This window comes from Procambarus clarkii, chromosome 16 (assembly GCF_040958095.1).
Source record: "Procambarus clarkii isolate CNS0578487 chromosome 16, FALCON_Pclarkii_2.0, whole genome shotgun sequence".
In the NCBI taxonomy this organism is placed as follows: Eukaryota; Metazoa; Arthropoda; class Malacostraca; order Decapoda; family Cambaridae; genus Procambarus; species Procambarus clarkii.
In genome coordinates, this window is record NC_091165.1 from 16,760,133 (window position 1) to 16,782,340 (window position 22,208).

Consider the following 22,208-nt stretch of genomic DNA (forward strand, 5'->3'; position numbering starts at 1 on the left):
ATTGTATACATATATATAGTACTAAATAGTAAATTAATGCTCTCCAAACAATTTGATTCAATTTAAATGAAGCATTAAATACACTAAACTGTTTAGTCATTTCAAAAGAAGCGTAAGAAAATTGATTATAAAATTAGATGAAATATTCATTGGATCCCGTCCTGAGTTGTAACAACTAAATCTTTTTAAGGCACAACTAATACATTAATTTAAACTGTAGATAATAATTATGACCCCCTGGAACGATATTGTAAAGATTATGCAGTTGCATCTTCACACCTTAACCTAGCAACAATGTAGCACCGACTATACTACTACAGTCAGTACGTCTGTTAAAGTGACTGGGGGCAACAGTCGAGTGCAGACCAACCTTTCCACAGACTTCCTGTAAAGCTTAAAGTGGCAGAGAGTAAACAGGTTTCACAAGGTTATGATCCTCAAATTTAGAATCTAGCTGTCTTGATAAATCTCTTAATACAAAAGTGTATTTAAAAGGAATAACAAGTAATTGTGTCAGTGTTGATGTCTTAAAAAACTGAAAATAGCAAAACTTCCATTTCCTTCACTGAAGCTGCGCGACATTTAACTTTAGCGCCATTGATAGGAATTTGCATCTGACATAAAAGGGACTCGAAAATCACCTATGAATAGGCTTAAATTATACATTTTGAAATGTATAAACTGCCTCATCAAATTATTAGTCAATAATGGCTACGTGAGCAACAAAGACTCCACACTCCTCCAGTTTGTTCAGCCAGTATTTCATGATTTTGACGATTTTTCACTACTTCCTCCTCTTTCATCTTGCTAAAACGGACACTTCTCTTTAGTCAATATTCACGGAATCTACAGCAGACGTGAAGCGTTGCCTATTCTAGTTAATGAGTCCCTTCAACCACATACATGTAATGTGCGATACCGTGACTGAATATACACGAGTGAACATACACGAGTGACATATATTCATTGTCACAATTTGCTATTTTTTTTTACTCGCCTCTTCACTATTGCATAATTGTCTTTGCTCCAGTCTTCTAAATACTTTAAAGTTATATAATTTCACAATACCATAATCTAGGTCTGGCATAATTGTTAGGAAGCCTGGTCAGGGACTGGGCTGCGAGGACCATCAACCCCTGGAACCACCGCAAGGCTTACCTTGCAAGGCCTCTTAGAAACTAATGCAACAAAATTAAGTGCTCTCAGACAACGCCAAGAGCTTAAGTAATTGTTCCTTTTATGAACACGTGTCCAATTTAGTTACTGTTTTACCCGTCAGTGTTAAGTTGGACCCTGAACACACGTGTCTTCCATCCACCCAGCAGCCACTGGGTGATAAGACTACAAGAATTGTAATTGAATTAAAAAAAATCAAAAGTTGAATTTTCATATACTGTATTAGTGTTTATCTGAGGGGCACTCCCTAGTGGCCTCGACGAGGACGGAAAGCCGGCGGCTTGTCGAAGGTCCTCCCATTTATCTTTATTTTGTCGACCTGGATTTGGAAATTCAGCAGCGTTTTGACATTTACGGCTTCGGCAGGTATGTGGTTTCATGGGTTTGGATGAAAAATCATCAATTATGGGTGAAAATGCATCTCCTGTTTTCCGTCCTGCTTGTGGCGTGTTAACTTAAAACTGTTGCTCCTTGTCTGAGTTACATTTAACGCTTTGAAAAACTGGTCTGGATTAAAATTCTCCAAATTGTTCATCATTTTAAGTTTCAATGAGGTCAGCCCAGTCATATCTCGTGGGCAGTATTGTTACCCCTGCGACCCTGATCCGTTCCTGGTATGAAAGTCGACTTAGTTCAGGAATGATTTTAGTCACCTGGATGTTGAATTTCCTCAAACCATTCATGTCTTTCTGAAGATGAGGTCTCCATGCTTGGAAACTATAATCCAGGTGTAGGCTCACCAGAGATTTATGTAGTTGTACAACTATCTTCTTTTCCTTGAAGTAAAAATTTAGCTTTATTATTATTCCTAGTTTTTTTTTTACTGCAGCTCCCACTTTTTGTGAAGCTTTCAGCAATTATTGGATTCTGACTAAGGCCCTTTTCATCAATTTGCTACAAGCTAATGTTATTGATTTGGTGGTAATGTTCTGCATTGTTATGCCCCACATGCAAGGTCCCGCATTTTTCGATATTATAAAGCATTTGCCAGTCATCCACCATTTTCTGTTTGTAAGCCCTCGGTATCATTTTCACTTCCTACTTTGCCATAAATCATTTTCAAATTTTATGACGTGGTTTGTAATGTCACCGATTTATTTGACAAAAAAGGGGTTGGCCCCAAAATGAATCCATGTGGTACTCCACTCATTTCTCCAGTTTGATTCATTTCCGTTTAAGACGCCCCTTTATTTTCTTTATATTAACTATTGTTTAGTCCTTTCTAGGATTCTACGATTTATTCCATGTGCTTGTAATTTTCTTGCCAGTATTTTATATCAAACGCTTTAGGAAAGTCCTTGTATGCTACATCTACTGGAAGTCCTCTGTCTGAAGAACTGGTTACCGTTTCCCAGAAAGTGAAAAGGCTTGTAAGGTAGGATTTATTTTTTAACAAAACCATTTCGACCTTAACTCAAATTCTTACTAACCTTCCTGACAAAACCGACCTTCCCTCCAATGTAGTCGTCTATCACAGAGCGACCTTGCCTTCTAGAGTAATATTAACAACTGGGTATGGAGTTTTTGTTGCCATCATCAGCTTTTCACTTACAGCGCTAAGAATCAAAATTCTACTTCGATGAATCTACTACATATACAGGAATTTGATCTTTTAGTTCAAACAACGATTGAACATTCAACTTTACGGAAGCTTTGCTATTATGGTTACTAAAACTTCCATCTGTAAATTAGGCATTTATGTAGGTTTAATACTACTGGGTAGTGAGTTAACAAAAAACCTTGAAAACCGCTTTAAGGAGGTGACAAAACAGGTGTTGGAAAAGCCAATCTGCCCTCGAGTGTGTCCCTATTCGTTGGGGGCCGAGGCAGGTACCCCTTGCGCAGCGGAGGGCAGGGCGGGCCCACTCTGGGACATGAACGGCGGAGTCGCTGCAGCCTGGGAGAGGGTGGGCGTCAGTGGCCCTCCAGCTTGAGCAAAGGACGACATCTTAACGCGCGCACTCTCCCTCTTCTGTCGGTGGATTTCCTCAGTCCGAAGAGTGATGCCGAAAATGTCTTCATGATACCGATTCTCATCCTAGAAAAATGCACAAATATCTTAAGTATTAGAACATCCATCAAAATTTCAACATATTATGGGAAACACTAAAGTTATGAAACATGAGCTCATATCAAGCCTAAATGTTATGCCATCATAACGGTAGAACATCCATACTAAATCAACATGTTGACGTTTATCTGCTCGTCCTGCCAGATATCCTGTTCTGATGCATTTCCTTGTAACTTTATGATCAAATATCGGTATTTCAAATATCAAGTATAACATTTCACATTTGAAATATTATAGAAACCCCTTGAAATTTGATTCATGCTTTATTTGTACCTCTACATAATTTCCTTATCTGTTGTAACCACCTGGGCCTGTGTTTTATCAAACTCTTCCATTTCTTACCAAGGTAACAGAGTGCACGTAAAGTAAGTAATTATCAAAAGAAGGCACCAAACTGGGAAGGCTATGTAGCACCATCAAATGTGCGGGATAGTCAGAGGGCGCTAAATAGCATAAGGTGAACGATATCAAAAGTATCCGAGTCACCAAGAATTCTATCGAGGGACAAGCGACCGCGGGGGATGGTCGGAAAACGATACACACGCTCCTTCCGGAAGTCAGGATATTCAACAAGGATATGCACAACCGTAAGAGGGACAATGCAATTTGGACAATAAGAAGCAGGGCGGCACTCCAAGTGACCACGAGTTAAGCAAGTATGCCCAATACGCAACTTCGCCAGAGCCGTTTCCCATCGCCGGTTTCGGTGGTAGGATGGCGGCCACGAGGACAATTCTTAAGAGTATGCAGTTTGTTACCAGTAACTGAAGTCCAACAAGCTTGCCAGCTGGTAAGGATGGAGGAATGGATAACCGGGTAAAAGTCAGAATAAGGAATACCTTTTTGAGATGGGACACGAGCGGACAGCTTCCCTGGCGGCAGCATCTGCACTCTCATTTAGACACACCAATATGGCTGGGAACCCAGCAAAACTCAACCGACTTAAATTTACTGGAATAAGAAATAGCCAATGCTGGATCTCAACAACAACAGGATGAACCGGATTAAAGGACCCGAGAACCATGATGGCATTACGATTGTCAACAACTACAAAGGAAGACTGACAACGAGAAAGCAGGAGACAAAGAGCATAGAAAATAGTTCCGCTGTGAGGATGCTAGTCTCCGGAGGTAAGCGACACATACAAGTGCAATCAGGAAAAACAGTATGTTATGATCTCAGCCTACAGGAGAAACGAGTCTCCCTCCTTTAGAGTTATTCATCAAGCCTGACCTGATTAGAAGGTCTAACAAATATTGAGGTGATAACCCATATGTAAAATGGCTGGTTGGATATGTATAACAATTTGAGATTATGGGCAATGAAGAAGAAAACAGATAAATGACTGGCTAGGAGATGTGGACATTTTGCTGGAGGCGTGAGGCTCGCTTCAGGAGGACCTTGACCTCACTTGAGTGCCAGACATCGCAGGGGAAAAGCCGCGCTCCGTTGAGCTCCCGTCAGAAGGGAACCCCTAGTGATATATCTCTAAGAGAAGAGAAGTGTGCAGACGTGCCAGCTGTGGAATTGAGCTGAAAACGTTGTGGTGTCAAGTCTTGGACGGCGAGGAGAGTTTAATAAGCTGCTCAGAGGCATTTTCGTGGGCTGTGTGGAGCGCCCTGACCAGACGCCGTCAGAGGGAAAGCGCCCTCGACCAGACGATCTGTGGTAAGCACGATATACGCCAGTTCATAGCGATTGCTTGTAGTTGGTCGTGTGCCCAGCGACAGTAGCGATGTTTATTTATAAGTTAGACATGTTTTAATAAGGCAGAAAGCCTGAAATAGGAGAGTGAAGAGGGAGGAGCACGGAGCGACGTCCATCCCCTCTGAGCTCTGACAGACGACTGAGGGAGCCCGGCTCCTGACGGAGGAAGACCCTCCCAGCGTGAGTGAGGACCGCCGCCAGGCGAGGTGGAGTATGGACCCGCCCAAAACGGGGGAGTCCACTCTCACTGTATATAGAGGACAGATAGAGGTTGGAGACAAACATATTGTGTGATTATTTTTGTTTATGTGTTAAAGGGGAAACAATTTTATTGGAGTGTCGATGGGTTGCAGGTTTGTCTTTGGGGAAGAAGTTGCCGAGAACTTCGAAGCCAGCACAGAGGGAGTAATTGATGAGACTCCAAGGTAGTGAAGCAGAGGACCTCGAGCTGGGAGGAGAAGCAGTGAAGAGGAGTGTCACATGCTTCTGTAGAGGTGGTGAAGCACCATAGTTGCTCGAGAGAACTTCATGGTGTAGCAGCCAAGAGAGCTGTGGAGGAACCTAGCAGAAGGGTGAAGCACCGTAGTTGCTCAAGGAAACTTCATGATAGCAGCCTGGAGGAGCTGCAGAGGATCCTGGTAGTGAAGCCCGGAAGAACCTAAAGATATTAGGGTAGTGAACTTCCAGAGGTGGAAGGGAAGTACTGGTGGATTACTTGTAGGGAGTTGATAGTGTTTGGTTGTCAGTGGCGTGCAAGACGCAGTGAGAGGTGAGTGATTGTTGGTATTCTGATGTCAAGGAGTGTTTTACACTGAAGTTTAGAGTTACAGTCGTAGGCTGGATTACCTACAGACGTATGCGTTCTAGGACTGATAGAGTGATCGATTGATCATTGTTGTGTATCAATGAACATTTATACTGATATGTTATTGCATTCAAATGCTGATTTTCTTGGTACACATTTATAGATACATATATGTATTCTCTTGCTGATGGTGCAACAGTGTATGTAGACTTGATCAACTTGAGGAGGTTGATAGTATCAGGTGGTGAACCAGGAGATAGGATACCACTTGATAAGCTGATAGAGTTCTGATGGTGTTGGAGTGCAACCTGATTGTAATATTATAGAGTATAGGATTCATTATTATTATATGTGTGTATGTATTGTGTATGTGCTTTGTCCAGTAAATGTATCCTAATTTGCTGGTGTTTGCCCTTGTCCTAGTGAGGCTTCCCAGGAGGTAGTAAAGAAGGAGAGAGAGAGAGAAAGAACCACTGCTCTGGACAGGGTAGAAGGTACTACTAATAAGTCAAAAGGGGATTGAGGAGATCATATCACCTAAGGAGAGAGTGGGGAGTCACAGCGGCTCGAGTGGGTGTGTGCACGTGACAACGAGGCTAAGTGTTGGAGCCGCATCCCCTAAACGTGTGACGTTGAGCCCCTCTCCAAGAGCCAGAAGCGCCAAGGGTGATCTCCTAGGGAGGTATAAGCACTCTACCGAGTTGTGGGTTGGGTTGTCTGCAAAGGAGGAACAACGACGACAACACCAACCAACCCACAGTCTATAATAAGTAGCCTACACCATCCGCATACTTAGACCCATCGGTGAAGATGGAAACGGAGCGGGAGTGAGAAATAAAGTGCTCAAGGAAAAGCAGTTTTAGAACCGTAGGAGAAGAAAAAGCTTCAGTGATGCGGGTTAAGGATGTACAAAACTGCGGAAGGGGGACTCTCCACAGGGGCAAAGAAGGAACAACACGAGGAGAAACATTAGAAATACGAACTGAAAGAGAATCCTGTAAGCGAGATAACTGGACAGAAAGAGAGGTGAAGGGGAACAGGAACTGCAGGAGGGGCAAAAGTTAAAGCACGACAGAGGCGAAGGGAAGGATGTTGCAAGGACCGGGCAAGATAGCAAAGACAGTAGCGATCATGGCGGTCCTGGAGAGAGAGGAAGCCAGTGTCAACATACAAGCTGAGGACGGGAGTCGAACGAAAGGCACCAGAACTGAGGCGAAACCCAGTATGGTGCAAAGCATCAAAACGGCGAAGAGTAGGAGGAGAAGCAGACGAGTAAGCAGGGCAACCATGATCGAGCTTAAGACAGGACGAGAGAGGAATGTAAAGCAAGGAGTGCACGCCTATCCGCTCTCCAAGAAGTATGGGACAATACCCAAAGGAGGGTAAGGGTCTTAGAGCATTCAACACAGAGGTAAGAGATATGGGGCGACCAAGACAAACGTGTGTCAAAAATCAACTCCAAAAGCTTAGCGGAATCCTTGTACACAATGAGGTGACCATAAAGCGACAAAGAAGGACGAAGAACGACGCGCTTCCGAGTAAAAGTCATAACACAAGTCTTAGATGTAGAGAACCTGAAGCCATGATCGGTGGCCCAAGACGACACGGCATCAATCGCAAGTTGAAGCCGGCGTTGAAGGAGAGGCGAATCATCACCCTGACAGCAAAGGGTAAGATCGTCGACAGAGAGCGGAGAAGACGCCAGAAGAAAGAGAGGAAAGAAGACCATTGAGGGCAACCAGAAAAAGTAGTGCTCAGAACACTCGTGTCTTAAGCCTTTTCCAGGTAAAAAAGGACGGCAACAACGAAAGTTCTTTGCAGCAAAAGCTGTACGAATATAGACCTCCAAGTTCACCAGGAAATCTGTTGTGCTGCGGCACTTGTGAAAACCAAATTGAGAAGAGGAGAGGTGGTGATGGTGTTCTAAGAACCACATCAGACGAACATTAACCATACGTTCAGAGTTTGCAGACAACTTGAGGGCAATAGGGCAAAAGTCCTTAGGGGATGTTCCCAGAGACCCTGGTTTGCAAACAGGGAGGACAACGGCATTGCGCCAGTCCTCAGGGACTGATGATGACTCCAGGATCCGATTATACAGACTCGGTAAATACCGAGACGTACACAGGACATGGGGAAGCATCTCATGAAGTCGAAGTTGAGTACAGAAATCCAAAGGACGAGATTTAAGGACAGGTTTACGAAGAAGGACAGATTGGGGAAGATGAAAACCAGAGCTAACAGAAGAAAAGTGGGAACCCAGTTTGGTAGCGACCTGCAACGGGTCAGCCAGAAGAGTATCACGGAGGTGAAGGACCGGCGAGACATCGGGAACGAACTTACAAACTATCTTGTGGATACGCTTCCAGATTTGCGGCAGAAGAGTTTCGGACGTAATGGTGGAGACATAAGATGCCCAACATTCACGTTTAGCCGTACGGATGGCCCTACGGGCCACCGCACTCGCCTTCCGAAATGAAAGAAAAGAATCGGCCGTCTGCCAGCAGCGGTGTCTCTTCCAGGCTGCACCCTTATAGCGGACAGCCCGATTACAGTCTGCATTCAGCCAGGGAACGCACTTCTGTGGTCCCTGAGAGGAAGAGCGAGGAATAGAGCAGAGGGTAGCGTCAAAGACGGTGTCATGAAAAAGGAGGAGAGCGCAAGGGGAGAGGCAGAAAGGAGAGGTCAGAGAGAGCAGCACTGAGGGTAAATAAGTTCTATCTGCCTTAGCAAACTGCCACCTAGGGAAAGGGAGGGGAGGGTGAAGAGAAAAAGGTAACAAGGATGGGGAAATGGTCACTGCCATGGAGGTCAAGAACCTGCCACGTGAAATTTAAGTAAAGAGACAAGCAAAGAGAAAGATCACGACAGGAAAGGGTGCAAGTCCGAGAGTCCAAATGCGTGGGCTCACCAGAATTCAGAAGACACACAAGAGAGGATGAACGGTTCAAGACGACGACCCCCGATGTTCGTCAGAACATCACCCCAAAGGGAATGACGACAATTGTAATCACCTAGCAGGAGCATAGGCTCCGGCAAGGAGTCCAGTAGGCGTTTCAGATCGGGAAGAGAAAGCGGGACACTTGGGGGGAGATAAAAAGAACAAATGGGGTACCATTTCCTCACAAAGATATGAGCAGCAGAACAATGGAGAGGTGAAGGAAAAAGTAAGGAGACAAAGGGAACATCAGAGTGAATCAAGAGAGCAGAAGAGTTAGAAGCCCCAGCAACAGCTGGGGAAGGGGGGGGGGGAGAAAGGAATAGCCACGAAAACGACCAGGATGAGCACCAAGCATCGGCTCCTGGAGACAGACACAAACAGGCGAAAACCGAGAAATCAGAAGTTGCAGTTCAAGGAAACTGACGTAATAACCACGAACGTTCCATTGAAGAATAGACATCGACAAGCAGAGAAACGACAGCAACAGAGAACAACAAAGAAACAACGGTGAAAAGGGAACAGCACGTTAAAGAAGCACAGGGTCAGGGTCAGCGAAGTCAGGGTTAGGGGTCATGGGTAAACTGAGTAAAGAAGGAGGGAAGGGAGCTGGAGGACCGACCAGGGGTGCACGAGTAGGGTCAGGAGGACGAAGAGGGGGGGGGGATAACCGAGGGTCAAAGACAGCAGCAGGAGGGGCAGAAACCAGGGAGTGCACCTCAGCAAGGGCAGCAACCGAGAGGGAAGCGGGAGCCAAAGAGACCTCCATAGCAGGAACTGGGGGCGTAACCACTGAAACGGGACGGAATGGAGCGAGTGTGTCAGAGGTAGGGGCCGAGGAGGAAAGCGAAGCCTTTTTACCCGCCGGGGAGGATGAAAGAGAGGAGCCAGGCTTACGCTTCTGACTCGGAGAGACAGGCGTCCCAGCAACAATGTACTGGGCAACGAATTCTAGTGTCTCAACAGGAGATGCAGAAAGAGAGCATACACGACAGCCATTGGCAGAGCGACGGACATCAGCCCACACTGACAGGCGGCGTGGAGAGCCAATAGACGGAGGAGAAGGATCGGAAGGAGGATCGGAGGGATACGAGGAAGACACAGAAGACATGACAAACCGGGCAGAAAGAAGGGGCCACACAAAGGACCAGGAGGGGGACCCTTCGGGACAGAACTCAAAGGAACAGAGGAGGCGGCGGTGGGCGTGTCAGGGTCCAAGGCTTAGGAACTGTTTTGAGTCTGAGGAAGGTGGGAAGGACGAGGAGAGGAAGAGCACAACATGCGAGCATAAGAGACGTTAGCATAAGGTGGGAGACAGCGAACTTGGCGCCTCGCCCCAGGAAAAGAAACGTTTCCAGTGCTTCAAGTTGAGACGGCTGCCTCAAACCTGTAATGTATACACGCATGGGAGAAGGTAGGGTGGGCCTCACCGCAACTGAGGCATAGCCTGGGGAGAAGTGCACTCCGACTTAGAGTGACCTTCGCCCCCACACAAAGGAGAGAAAGAGACAGTACCAGAGCAGCGGAGGGCACCATGCCCAAACCTCCAGCACTTATTACAGAGCCGAGGAGAGGGAATGTACTCCTGGACGGAGCGCCTGGCGCCAGCAAAAATGACAGAGGGTGGAAGGGTCCTACCACCAAAGGTAATCTTCACAACCCGAAGGGGTTGACGGCGACGACCACGAGGGAATGAGTAAACGAGTCTACCAGGAGAACAGAATGGCCCTGGGCTTAGAAGATATGCCGAATATCTTCGTGGCAGTCCGGGAGCTTCCGAACACCGGTTGCAACATGGGGTTGTAGGAGAATAGTGCTAACACTTGCATTCAACCGAGTGTTCTTTGAGACCTGAACAGGGGTCTCGCCAAGGCAGGACAAGGCGGCCAAGCGGGTGGCTGCATCCTGAGGAGCAGCAGCAATGACACGTGTACCGAGATGGGTGGGGTGGAAAGTAATAGAGGCATCTACGGAATCAGCAAGGTGCCTATGGAGGGAGAAATTGTCAGGAGGCATAGAATCAAGAGGGAGGAGATCAAAGTAGTTGGCCCATGAAGTGGGACAAAACAAGGCTTGATACGCATCAGTACGGGAAGGAATCTAGCGAGTGTGGTCATGGCGAGGACGGCGTCGAGAACCCCCAGAGAGAGAGAGAGGAGAGTTAAAAAGGCGCAGTAGTCACAACCAGAGAATGAGCCGTGCCAGGGGACGAGGTGGTCACCACTGGAGGCTTGGGGCTCGACCCAACCACAGAGGAGGGAGGGGAGCCAAGGGGAGTAGTCAGGAGGGTCAAAGGAGGAGCAAGGTCAGGGCTCAATGCAGTGGGGCTACAGAGCCTGGTCTTCCAACACAGTCCAACTTGGGGGCTTGGTCGCCCATCCCACGAGCCTGAGAAGGTAAAAGAGGAACAGATTGCAACAGAGACGAGAAGCATGACGTTCATTCACGAATGTGCCCCCACACCCACCACGGAGCCACAATTAGAGGCAGGACACCCAACAAGAGAGAGAGAGGTTGCCAATCTTGCCGGGGCTCCCCAGGGGTGCGTCGTGAGTGTACGCCCCACAAACATCACCTTAAGAACCGTTAGTCCATCGAGATTGGGTTCAGTGACGAAAGGGGGATTGACAATAAAAGGTTCCCCTTGCTCGAAAGAGTGCTCGCCAAGGATTTGGTTCTTTCCCAGCTCGCCGAGTTCGGGTTCCTGGTGAACTGGAGGAAGTCCCATCTGGTTCCCCGTCTGGTTCGGACTTAGCTGGACCCTGTGTGGGACTCTCAAACCGCTTTCTTGTCTCTTCCTCTGGCATCTCTGCTTAGGCTGCGGTCCCGCCTTCGCTTGTTTTGGGGGGATCCTGGGTCACCCGGCGGTTTCTCGAGGGTTGTGCGGGAGCCTGAACTTGCAGCGATGGTCTACCCACTGGGTCAGGTTTGGCTTCATCGGTTCTTCTGGTTCCCTTGGGGGACGTCCCTTCTGCCTCTCGCACAATCGTTGGGTTCGGCCTCTGGGGTCCTTGCATTGGCTGCTGTGGCGCCAGCTTCCCCTTCGTTTTTTTTTTTTTTTTTTGGGTTCAGTGCCTCGGCGCCTACCCGAGCCCTCACTCAATGTGTTCCCGGATGCATTATCTTTCGGCTGGGGCTTTGTGGCATGTGGGATCCAGACCCCACTGCCCCCAGGCCGGCTGGGGGCAGTGGGGTCTGTCCTTCCGTCAGTACAGAAGTGCGTTTGCGGCGGTGCGGTTGTCGCTCCGGAGGGTTCGGGTCACTCGCAGATCGACGATCAGGCTCTATTTGGATTGTTCTCTGGTGGTTCTTGTTTGAACCGTGGGTTCAAACAAGTGCCGTCCTTGGCTCCTTGAGGCCGATTGCTTCAGGTGACTCATCTGCCAAGTTCTTGGGGTCGCTGCTTTCGGCAGGACTGGTCAAGGTGGAGGGGGAAGGGGGGTCCCTGTACCTCTTCCCCCCAGTTCAGCAGTTGCTCCTAGTCCTAGTTTGCTTGGAGACTTACCACGGGGGAGAGTAGTCCTCTTGGCCCCTTTTTGGCAGACCCAGCATTTGTTTCAGGCGCTGCTTGCTTGGTGTTCGAACCCATGGATTTTCTTATGGCTCCACCTCTTTCAGCTGATCGGTCTGGTCTATTATGTGGCTGGTTCGATCTTCTCCCCGAGTCTTTGCGTCTGGCATTTTTTTTACTCTAGTATCGCCATCTGAATGGTGATCAGGTGGGTTCGTTAATGGTGGCCCACCTGCTTGCTTCGTCTCGGCGATGGTATGAAGTTTCCTGGTGGTCCTTCTGTTTCTTTGTCTCTTCATAGGTGTACTTCGCTTTCTGTAAAGGTTGTGTTGTCCTTTCTCTTGTGGTTGTTTCGGGACCATCATCGTCTGCTGCATACTGTTGCCATGTATCGTGCAGCACTGGCAGAGCTGCTGCAGCTTGTTTTCGGCATTGATGTTCCTTCTGCGCCATTTCACAAGCTGTCTCAGGTGTTGTTTCACCCCCGGCCTGCTCATGCACCATCTGAGCCGTCCTCGTCATGGGACAGTGCTCTCTTACCTCTCTTCTCCTCGGTTTGGGGCGACCCCTACGGTTTACTTTCTCTCTGGCTCTTTTCCTGTTGGCATTAGCCTCTTGGGGGGTGGGGGGGGGTCGGGTCGGGGAGCTTCATGCGCTTCTCCAGCGCAGGGGTTTCTTCTCTTTTGGCTATGGTGTTTGGTTAGTTGATTTGTAGCCATCTCCTCCTTTTCTGTGATGACCGAGACATCTGCTTTCTGGAAGGGTCCTTGGGTTGTTGATGCCTGGTTGGTTCGGCCAGGGGTGCATCTTGTGTTGTCAGGTTGTGGTTCTCTGCCGTTGTTTGCGTGCCTCGGCTTCTGTTTTCAGAGTTGCACTTTGGGTTGTTCCAGTTTCCCTTCTTCCCTGCGCTCAGGTTCGGGTTTCGGGTTGTTTGCTGGTTCCTTCTGTGCCATTGGTTGTCTTGCTTTCGATTTGAGTTGCGTGTGGCGTATGGCTCCCAGGTGCATCCCTTCTTTCCTTCTCTTTGGTGACGTAACTCTGGGGAGCCAAAGGGGCTTCCCCCAGAAAACCAGTGTTGAATGTAATGAAATGCCATTTTCTGGGCGAGGCCAGTAAGCTCCCCGGCAACCCTCCCTCCCTCCCTCCAGTTGGCGGTTTTTCGCATGCTTTGATATCCAGCCTCAGAACTGCAGGGCAGATCGCCAGCGCAAGGGTCTGAGGCTCCCCCTTCCCCATCCTGGGGAGTTGGGGGGGGGAATTTGCACAGACAAGTGGTGCGGCGACATGGTGACTTCATGCTCGTTTGCTCATTTTCATTTGGGTTGTTCTGGCCACTCGTTTGACTTTCAGTAGTAGTTTCAACCTGAATAGGTTTTTTTGGGGATGCTTACCTTTCTGAGTGCCTGACCCAGTCGATGGCAAATACAGAATGCTCCATAACTACATGTGCATTTCTATAGGCCATTGCTCCTCGTGCCTCTCTGAAGAGGCCAGGTTCTGGCTTGTAGACCCCGGTAGGCCTAGAACTCCATTCACATTGACCGATGTCAAAGTAATATATCCATATCTGCCTGGATTGCTCTGGGGAGCCTCCGGGTCTCGTCCATAAAATGGCGTTTCATTACATTCAACGCTGGATTTTTTAAACCACAGACGTGGTTAATCATTTATACAATGCCACGTAGTATATATGGAGTTTCTTCTGTCCTCCGTGGACGGGGTTAGATATCTGTTCACACACTATAGAGTAGAGAGTTATTAAACATTCGACCACAGAGGTTGGCAGTTTTACATTGCAGTAGGTCTACCCTGGATGTCGTACCCATTCACCTTTTCTGCTCCCATCTGGGCCCCGGTGTTCTGGTCCTTTAACCTTGACACTCATTACGTTACTCACCGGGCGTATCGTCCGCCCTGTGCGTGTGTACAACTATCTGTTTATGGTTTATTACATCAGGCTTAACGTGTCAGTGAAAAGTGGCAAACACCTGTTCGAGACATGAACGAAAATCAATAGTCTGAAATATGGTTGTAGCTTAAATAGATCTTGTCTACAAGAATCTGGCAGTTTCAGTTGTGTATCACATCAAATTGTTTGGATGCGAGATAATGGAATGATAGACATAATACTTAGGAGGTACAAGCACTTTGCCCCTAGAGTAACACAGCAAATTTTATTATACATGATAAAATATCTGAAATTTTTGCACTTTCATATTTCGCTTTCAATCAAGAAAATATATTTAAGGAAATTAAAAGCTGCGAGTACAAAAATAATGAAGAGCAACATTTTACCTTAAAATAATGGGTTATTACAAGTAGAATCAAAATGACTTCCAATAGTAATAATACATTGTCATCCACAGCAGTAGCAGTGCGAGAAGTTTGTTACTAGCTATCAATATAATTATAAGATGTGCAGATAAACTGTAAAACAATGTCAAACATCCACCAGGTCTGATCATGACCGTCATTTTTTTTTTTGGGGGCGCACGACCGCTCACAGATTGAGTACTGGGGGCACAAACTACTGCTCTCGGGATGAGTATGGGGTGCACAACGGACTCTTATACTTGTGGCACGAAGTACGCTCACCATACCCTCCTGCATGATGCAAAAGATTTGGTGTGGTGAACTCTTTGCTCTGATGCAACATAATGAAGCACACCTACCCTCATCTGAAGCATGAAATTTTCTACCTCCTGGTCCGTGAATCTCCCGTGCTCTTGGACAATGGTCTTTAGCTTCTGGTACACACATTCCGCCATGGTACAGTCCCCACACACGTAAAAGTGCCCCTTCTCTAACACAACTTGCTTAAACACTTCCGCACCCACTTCCACCAACAAGTCTTGAACATACGTCTGTGAATTGAAGAATCATTTGTTATATCTCCTAAAAAAAAGTTCACTAATTACATTTCGTAATATTTTTTTCCAAGTATAATTTTTTTTAAGTACTGTTTATATTAGCCGTTATATGAAGGTTTTTATCAATATTCTTTATTGAAACTTTTTATGGTAAATTGTGGTTGAAACTAGTGTTTACCTTTGGGATGGTGGGCTCCCGGGAGAGTGCGAGGTAGGTGTGAGTGAGGACTCCAGCTTGGCGCATGGCAGCCTTCTCTTCAGCATACAGGTCAAGAGCACGTGTTCGACAACCGAAGAACAAAGTCATCTGACCGGCTTTTTCTACTAAAACAAAGAACATTAATGTGTTAAAAGTCCCTTAACATGTTAAAGTTGTAGCAAGTCATCTGACCCTATGATGCTAAAAATTGTGTTGAATGTGAAAAAAGTTAGCAAATAAATAAAGATACTAGTTTAGTGGCAATACCTAGCACAAGTGTAGCTGGGTACTACCACCGAGCTAGCGTTAGTATGGCCATGTAACACTGTTTAAGAGTACAACTTACCGTTAGTTTGCCGCACTAAGTGATGGCGGTGGTGCCAGAAGCCTCTGAAGGGTGCCACTCCAGTGCCCGGCCCCACCAGGATGACTGGAACACTCGGGTCTTGTGGCATGTGGAAACTTGTGGCACTGGTAAACATAATAAAGTGATTCAACATCTCAAACTGAAGCATTCTAACTTGTCCTCTTGGAGGATGTACCCCTGGAGGTTGTTACATCAAGGCCACTATGAAATTAGTGCTATTATCTACTTCCTATCCATGGTTAGGCCAGGTTAAGGTTATGTTAGGTTAAGGTTAGGTCAGGGTTCATTACGTTTGGTTACGTTAGTATGGGGCATTATTCTCAAACATGTGAAATATGAAATTCGAAAACAATTTGAGTATCGCCTAGAATTTTATTTAAAGAAAACCAAATTCTTCAGACCGTTTCAAAGAAAACTAGTTAGACTTTTTATATTTTAAACCAACGATTTATTATGCAATGAAGTTACAACTTGAGAATATTCTCTGTTAAGGGAAAATATTCACTTGCCAGTTGACAAGTAGATTAATACTGGAACCATAATATGCTTCCAGACTACCACAAATATCTCTATAAATGGACAGGATGATGGGGCAATGGTCTGGCTTCTTGCAAGGATGGCGTTCAATCCCCAACTGTCCAAGGGATTGGGCACCATTCCATTCCTCCGTCTTATCCCAAATCCCAATCTTCATCCCTTCCAAATGTTATAAAGTTACAATGAATTATGGCATTTCCCTTGATGCCATACTTTCTTACCTTACCTCATCCAGATAGTTTGAGGGAGGGTGTGTACGGGGTATCCTAGTCACTTTACCCTGAGAACTGGCTCAGGTTTCTATCCCGTTTACTTAAATTTATCAATGTAATCAAGCGTATCTTGAAGTTATCTTGAGATGATTTTGGGGCTTAGCGTTACCTCAGCCCGGTCCTCGACCAGGCCTCCTTTTTGTAACCCCCCCCCCCCACAGGAAGCAGCCTGTAGCAGCTGTCCAACTCCCAGATACCTATTTACCGTTAAAAGGGTACAATAAGGTCTCTGCTAAACTACACGATACTATAAAATGTAAGGTAACAACCAGCTCTATGCTCTTAGTCCTCTTTCTCTTAAACTCCTTTTACTTTACTGTCACTAGTCTCTCTTGCTGCGGTCTTCAAGCACTACCCTGATCTCGTCGATCAATTTGAACTTCAAGACCTCTGCTTGTCTGGAACGCTGTCAAATATACCCATATATATGGAACAATCTTTTTCAATACTGTGCAGTATCCTCTTCATTCCATGTATTTGTTTCCCCCTCAGCTAACATCCCTTCACTCATGTGGTCCTGTTTACTCACCACCCTCATGAACTTACTGTTAATATTTTTTCTCTAAACCACAGCTGTCGAGTTATTTAATCTACCCAATTATAGATTCACATATTCCTACAACTAATGAACACCTGTAAACATTGAACAAACCAACAACTCACCTTCTAACAAAAAGTTCAATGTGGTCACCCGGATTCACCTCCTTTAAGAAATTGGAACAAACGCCATAATGAAGTGGACCTCTTCCATCTGTAAAAGGTCAAGTCTGCTATTTAGGTATAAACGTGTGTATCTAGGTCTCCCTAGTTAATGTAATTTAATCAGCTTTGTTATTATAATACTTAAAGAAATATTTTAATAGCAAAAGCTTCATGCAACTGACAGGTGTGAAGAAAAACACTAATTGTCAAGCCTTCAGTTGTATTTAAATTTTGTTATTTCATTATTGCTGACAATACTTCTAGATCTTCATTTAATATTTTAAAAGTTTAGTTAATTTCTTTTGCACCCCATACTCATCCTACGAGTGTTAGTGAAGTACGTTACAGAACATATTTTTCTGTAACGTTACAGAACATATTGTTCTGTAACGTACATAGGCAAATTGCGTTATTGATAAACTAGTTAACATAATTTAATGTATATGTAACAGACTTATAGCATAATGGGTTCAAGAACTGAACAGCAATAAAAATATAAATACTTAAAACGGTTGATCTTATTTTCATAATTACTTTTAACATTTAAATACATCTAAATAATAAAAAGAATGTTGTATTATGATTGCAAAAACTAATCCAAGACATTTCTGGTGCTGGGGAAAAGTCGATTTGACAGGAGCATGCCATGCTGCTCAATAATACAGGCAGATTATGGTGAATTAGCACGCAAAATGTTATGGCGATTCACAATTACAATTCCGTTAAATACAGGTTAAATAAATGTTATAAAACTGAACAATAATGTGTAACTATATCTGGCGAGTCGTATCAACGTGGTCACCCCAGAAGTCTGCACCAATAGGTAGATGTATATACTTATATACATCTTACACACACTTATAATGTCAGTTTAGCATATTTTAGGAAATAAAACACACTGATGGCTAATTATACCGATCACGAGAAGGTAGAACGTATGTTGTAACGTTTCCGGTGAAAGGAACAGTAGTACGTCTGTTATATTAAGAGAAACTTCTATGAGATACCAAGACCAATTTATAGATTCCTTTACAAAGTGCCACTGTGTATGGCTGCTAATGGAATGCAATTGAAATTATAAATTGGTTACAAACAAATTTAGTAGTCCCCCCCCCCCCCCGGTTGTCTTGTAATAAACTATCTTATGAAAGGTCAAAGTTTATATACATGAAAAAAAATGATATGCGTGAGGTTGGAGACCAGACGCTTGGGAGCGCAAACTTGTGTAGGGTGACTGGTTGAAGGTTGGGGAATGGCGGATAGGAGGGGGTCTGAGGCGACCTCCCTTCATGACCCCCGTCCCTTCATACCACCACCTGACCTCACTAAATACCAGACTTCATCCTCACTAAAGATCATCCAGAATATTATTTTCTACAGGAGGATTAAATATTGTTTGCCCCCAGAATCTGTACACAGCCTAGAAGGGGTACCCAGTGATGCCTGGGCAATTAAGATGGTTACAGTGATGACTTTGTTGTAATAGATGGTTTCAGTAATGAGTCGTATACATTAAAGATGGTTATAGTTTTTTTTTTTTTTTTTTTTTTTTTTTTTTTTTTTTTTTTTTTTTTTACAAGGGGACATCCTACAAATTAGACTTGATACACAGGAGCGACAGAGCAATTCTAACAAGAGCGAAATATTTCAAGCAGAGACAGTAATTAGGAAGTAATTACCCGTGTCGAAAGTAACAAACAAGAGAAAGTTTCGTCTTTATGTTTTTTGTTTACATAATTAAATGTGAACAAAAAGCTGACAAGAGTATAATTAATCCAGTAAAACTCCAACCAGGACTTTGGGATTAATGATGGCTTATCCCTACACAAGTTTCATTAGTATGCATATATATTTCAGATTCATGCACGTGTTTGACAACTGGAGGTTTTGGAGAGTATTTAGCGACGAAATGAGAATTAAAAAAAAAAAAAAAAAAAAAAAAACTGAATGGCATTATTAACTATAAAAATCTTCTAGAAGCTGTAAAGACAATGAGGACTTACTCTCCGTCTTATACTGGACAACAGCGACCGTAACATGAATCTGTTCTGGATGAGCATCTGGAGAGGAGCTGATTGAGTAGAACCTGGCTCCAATTGAAGGAAGCTGGGTCAGCAGGAGTCCTGCATCCAGAATCACACTGGGGAATTCCTCGAGAACCTCTTTAAGGTGTGGATATCTCAAGTGCTTCCAGTCCTCGTATTCCTGAGGATCCTGTATCAGAAGTAGAAATCTTTATTAGCTAGAAAGTACTGGTACCATGCGAGAAGTCCAAAAATAAACTAATAATTTCATGTTTGTGTTAACACAAATTAAAGCATTTTAAACAGACAAAATATTTATATACACAAATAAATATAAATATTTGTGATTACTCCAATTTTTTTGTCCCGAGATCGTTGGGTGCTCTCCAAGCTGGTCTAGAAAAGTAGACTTTCTCGGTAGACTTTCAGAAAGCATTTCTGGGTTCAATTTCTATCTATATAGCCCCCGACCAACACCAACTATGGCTGAAACCGTGCCACCAGCCATCACTGATGGCGTCAGGCTGACAGAGTCCGCATCTGAACAAAGGAGTTGGTGATTATGTACTCTGTTCTCAAGTCCTCGACTCTCTCCCGAGGCTGTGGCGTTACCCAGTGAAGCATGATCATCCTTTTGTCTCGCGTTTTAAGGCTCTTTGCAGCCCACATTTGTGGGATCTTCGGGTTCATCCTATTTTGTCTGATTTGGACAGAATGGAAGGTAAAGGGGAAATACGTTCCCTTTTCTTTTGTACTGCTGTGATTTGTAGGAAAGTCCTTCACTTTTTTAGTGAAGTCCAGCTGGGTTCCGGAACCCAAATGATCTCCAAGCAATGGAACCCGAGTGTCTCGTCGAAGAATACGTTGCCGCTCGAAGTCAAAATATTTTGTTTGACTTCGTGTTTTGCAGTCAAACAATGAGACAAAATTACCTAGAAATTTGGAGAACTATCGTAAACGCCAATTTTAACAATAGAGGAAAGCGAGAAGAAATTCGAGGCGTGCAGACTGGAAATGGGGAGGATATACTTAGCAATGATCCCAGGAACGCCGGAACCCACGAGACGAAAGGCGACGTAAGCGATGGTAGGCCTACACAGCAAGAACAACGCCCACCCAGACCTCTTCTTGCTCCCCGTGCTGACTAGTACGCCTGGCATTCCTAGTTGGAACAACGACCCAAGCCAAAGCTGGTGTGGTTCGAATAACTTTCTAACGACTTTTCCAGAACATTACTGCATTTAGTCCGACCTAGATTGACATCTCCCAACATCTGTGCGTCACGTAAACAAGAAGATTCCACTATTGTTCGAAGGTGAGATTGGTAATATGATTTTCAGAGATGTTACCAACTGCCCTACAAAATTTAAAGAATATCTTGTTACCAGTTACCCCAGTGTTTTCTGCTGAGAAAGCTTTTGATCTTTATGGGGACTACAAGACAAGACGGATATACAAGGATAGTGAACCTCTCAATAGGATCGTCATTGTCTGAAAAGACAATGAACCTCCCCCTCAACAATACTACTATGGAAGTTTCAACCTACTAAGTTCTATAAGACCTTGAGTGTCCTCTCCTGTTATCTGTTATGATTTTCACGGTATTCATGTTTCTAAGCACTGTCGACGGGACTGTGTGGGCTCTTGTGCTGAATATCATGACACGAGGCTGTGTCCTCATCAGGACCGCCCCCCGCCCTGTCTCTGAGGACGGTGAGGTAGCCTCTCCTCCGACCAGAAAGTGCCGCTGGTGTTTCCTTGAAGGCGTAAATATTCGGCATCGTGACTGCAAACAATCAAGTCTTCCTTGACTAAGATAGAAAGCCAGTGGTGTTTGGCCCAGCTGCTGGAGGCTCTCTGCAGGACGCTCTTGGTAACACCTCTAGTAAGCAGTTTCCAAGTATCGTCGAACTAAAGCAGACAAAGACGCAGAAGAAATAAATTGTTTAAATAAAATTATTGAATTGGAAAGTAAAATCAACGCATTAGAGACGAATCAGCCCGGTGCTAGTGGTGAAGTTTGTCACGTTAGCGATAGTGATAAAGTACAGTCTCCCAGCACCAGTAGTGATGCGAGTGACTACCTTGCAGCTGCTGTGCCCACTGTACCTAACTACAGAACATGAGTGTCAAATCTTCATGGAGAATAGTGTTAAGAGTAATCACTGCTCCCTCACGGACACCCCCCGTTAAGGTAGAAATAACCTAAGCTACTATCCCTTTGAGATGTATTTTATTGTGACAAATATTGTCAACACAATATTGTCATGTCCATAACCGTCAGGAAAGTTCCATCCAATATACCTGGGTATACCGCGCACACAAGATACCTGGGTATACCGCGCACACAAGATACCTGGGTATACCACATACACAAGATACCTGGGTATACCACATACACAAGATACCTGGGTATACCGCATACAACAACAGTTAAATATGTGGTTTAGTCACATATGTTAAGAGTGGATTAATCTGAATTAATTAAAAATCACAGTAGTATATATTACCAAATTTTTTATTACAAACTGCAAATAGCCATTTCTTACTGTATAAAATATATACACGAACTAGACCTGCTACCGAAGCCTACAGGCAACACAGCTGTGTTATGTATGAGTGACTGACTCGTCACACTGCTCTTGGTGATGTTCAGTGTAACATTAATGGAAAAGTCTTCTTGAAATACCTTACTGATCATGCAGGCGATGAGTCACAATAACGTGGCTGAAGAATGTTGACCAGACCACACACTAGAAGCTGAAGGGACGACGACGTTTCGGTCAGTCCTGGACCATTCTCAAGTCGATTGTGGTCCACGACGGACCGAAACGTTGTCGTCCTTTCACCTTTTAGTGTGTGGTCTGGTCAACACCTTATTGATCATAATATTATTGTGTACGATACCGATAAACAGACCCATTTATTGGGAGGTAGGCTGGATTATATGATTGGGTACAGCCTAGGAGATAGCAACATAGAAGTTAGGTTCATCCCGGAACTAGTAAGTGATCATTTTGCAATATATT

The 22,208-nt window shown here is 44.9% G+C and overlaps 1 protein-coding gene across 6 annotated transcripts in view; it reads right to left on the minus strand.

Annotated features, from left to right (window-relative positions):
- Positions 1-2,858: 2,858 nt before the first annotated feature.
- Positions 2,859-22,208, minus strand: part of Nos (Nitric oxide synthase) — a 761,521-nt gene continuing 742,171 nt past the window's right edge. For 4 of the 6 annotated variants that reach the window (XM_069325290.1, XM_069325289.1, XM_069325286.1 and 1 more), the window contains 6 exons: positions 19,159-19,369; positions 17,117-17,204; positions 15,624-15,748; positions 15,257-15,402; positions 14,881-15,072; positions 2,859-3,214 (listed from right to left, as the gene is read on the minus strand). In XM_069325290.1, the coding sequence (XP_069181391.1) occupies positions 2,984-3,214; positions 14,881-15,072; positions 15,257-15,402; positions 15,624-15,748; positions 17,117-17,204; positions 19,159-19,369 (993 nt within the window). In that variant the 3' untranslated portion in view covers positions 2,859-2,983. The remainder of the gene's footprint in view (positions 3,215-14,880; positions 15,073-15,256; positions 15,403-15,623; positions 15,749-17,116; positions 17,205-19,158; positions 19,370-22,208) is intronic. The other 2 variants (XM_069325287.1, XM_069325291.1) reach the window with 1 other exon arrangement.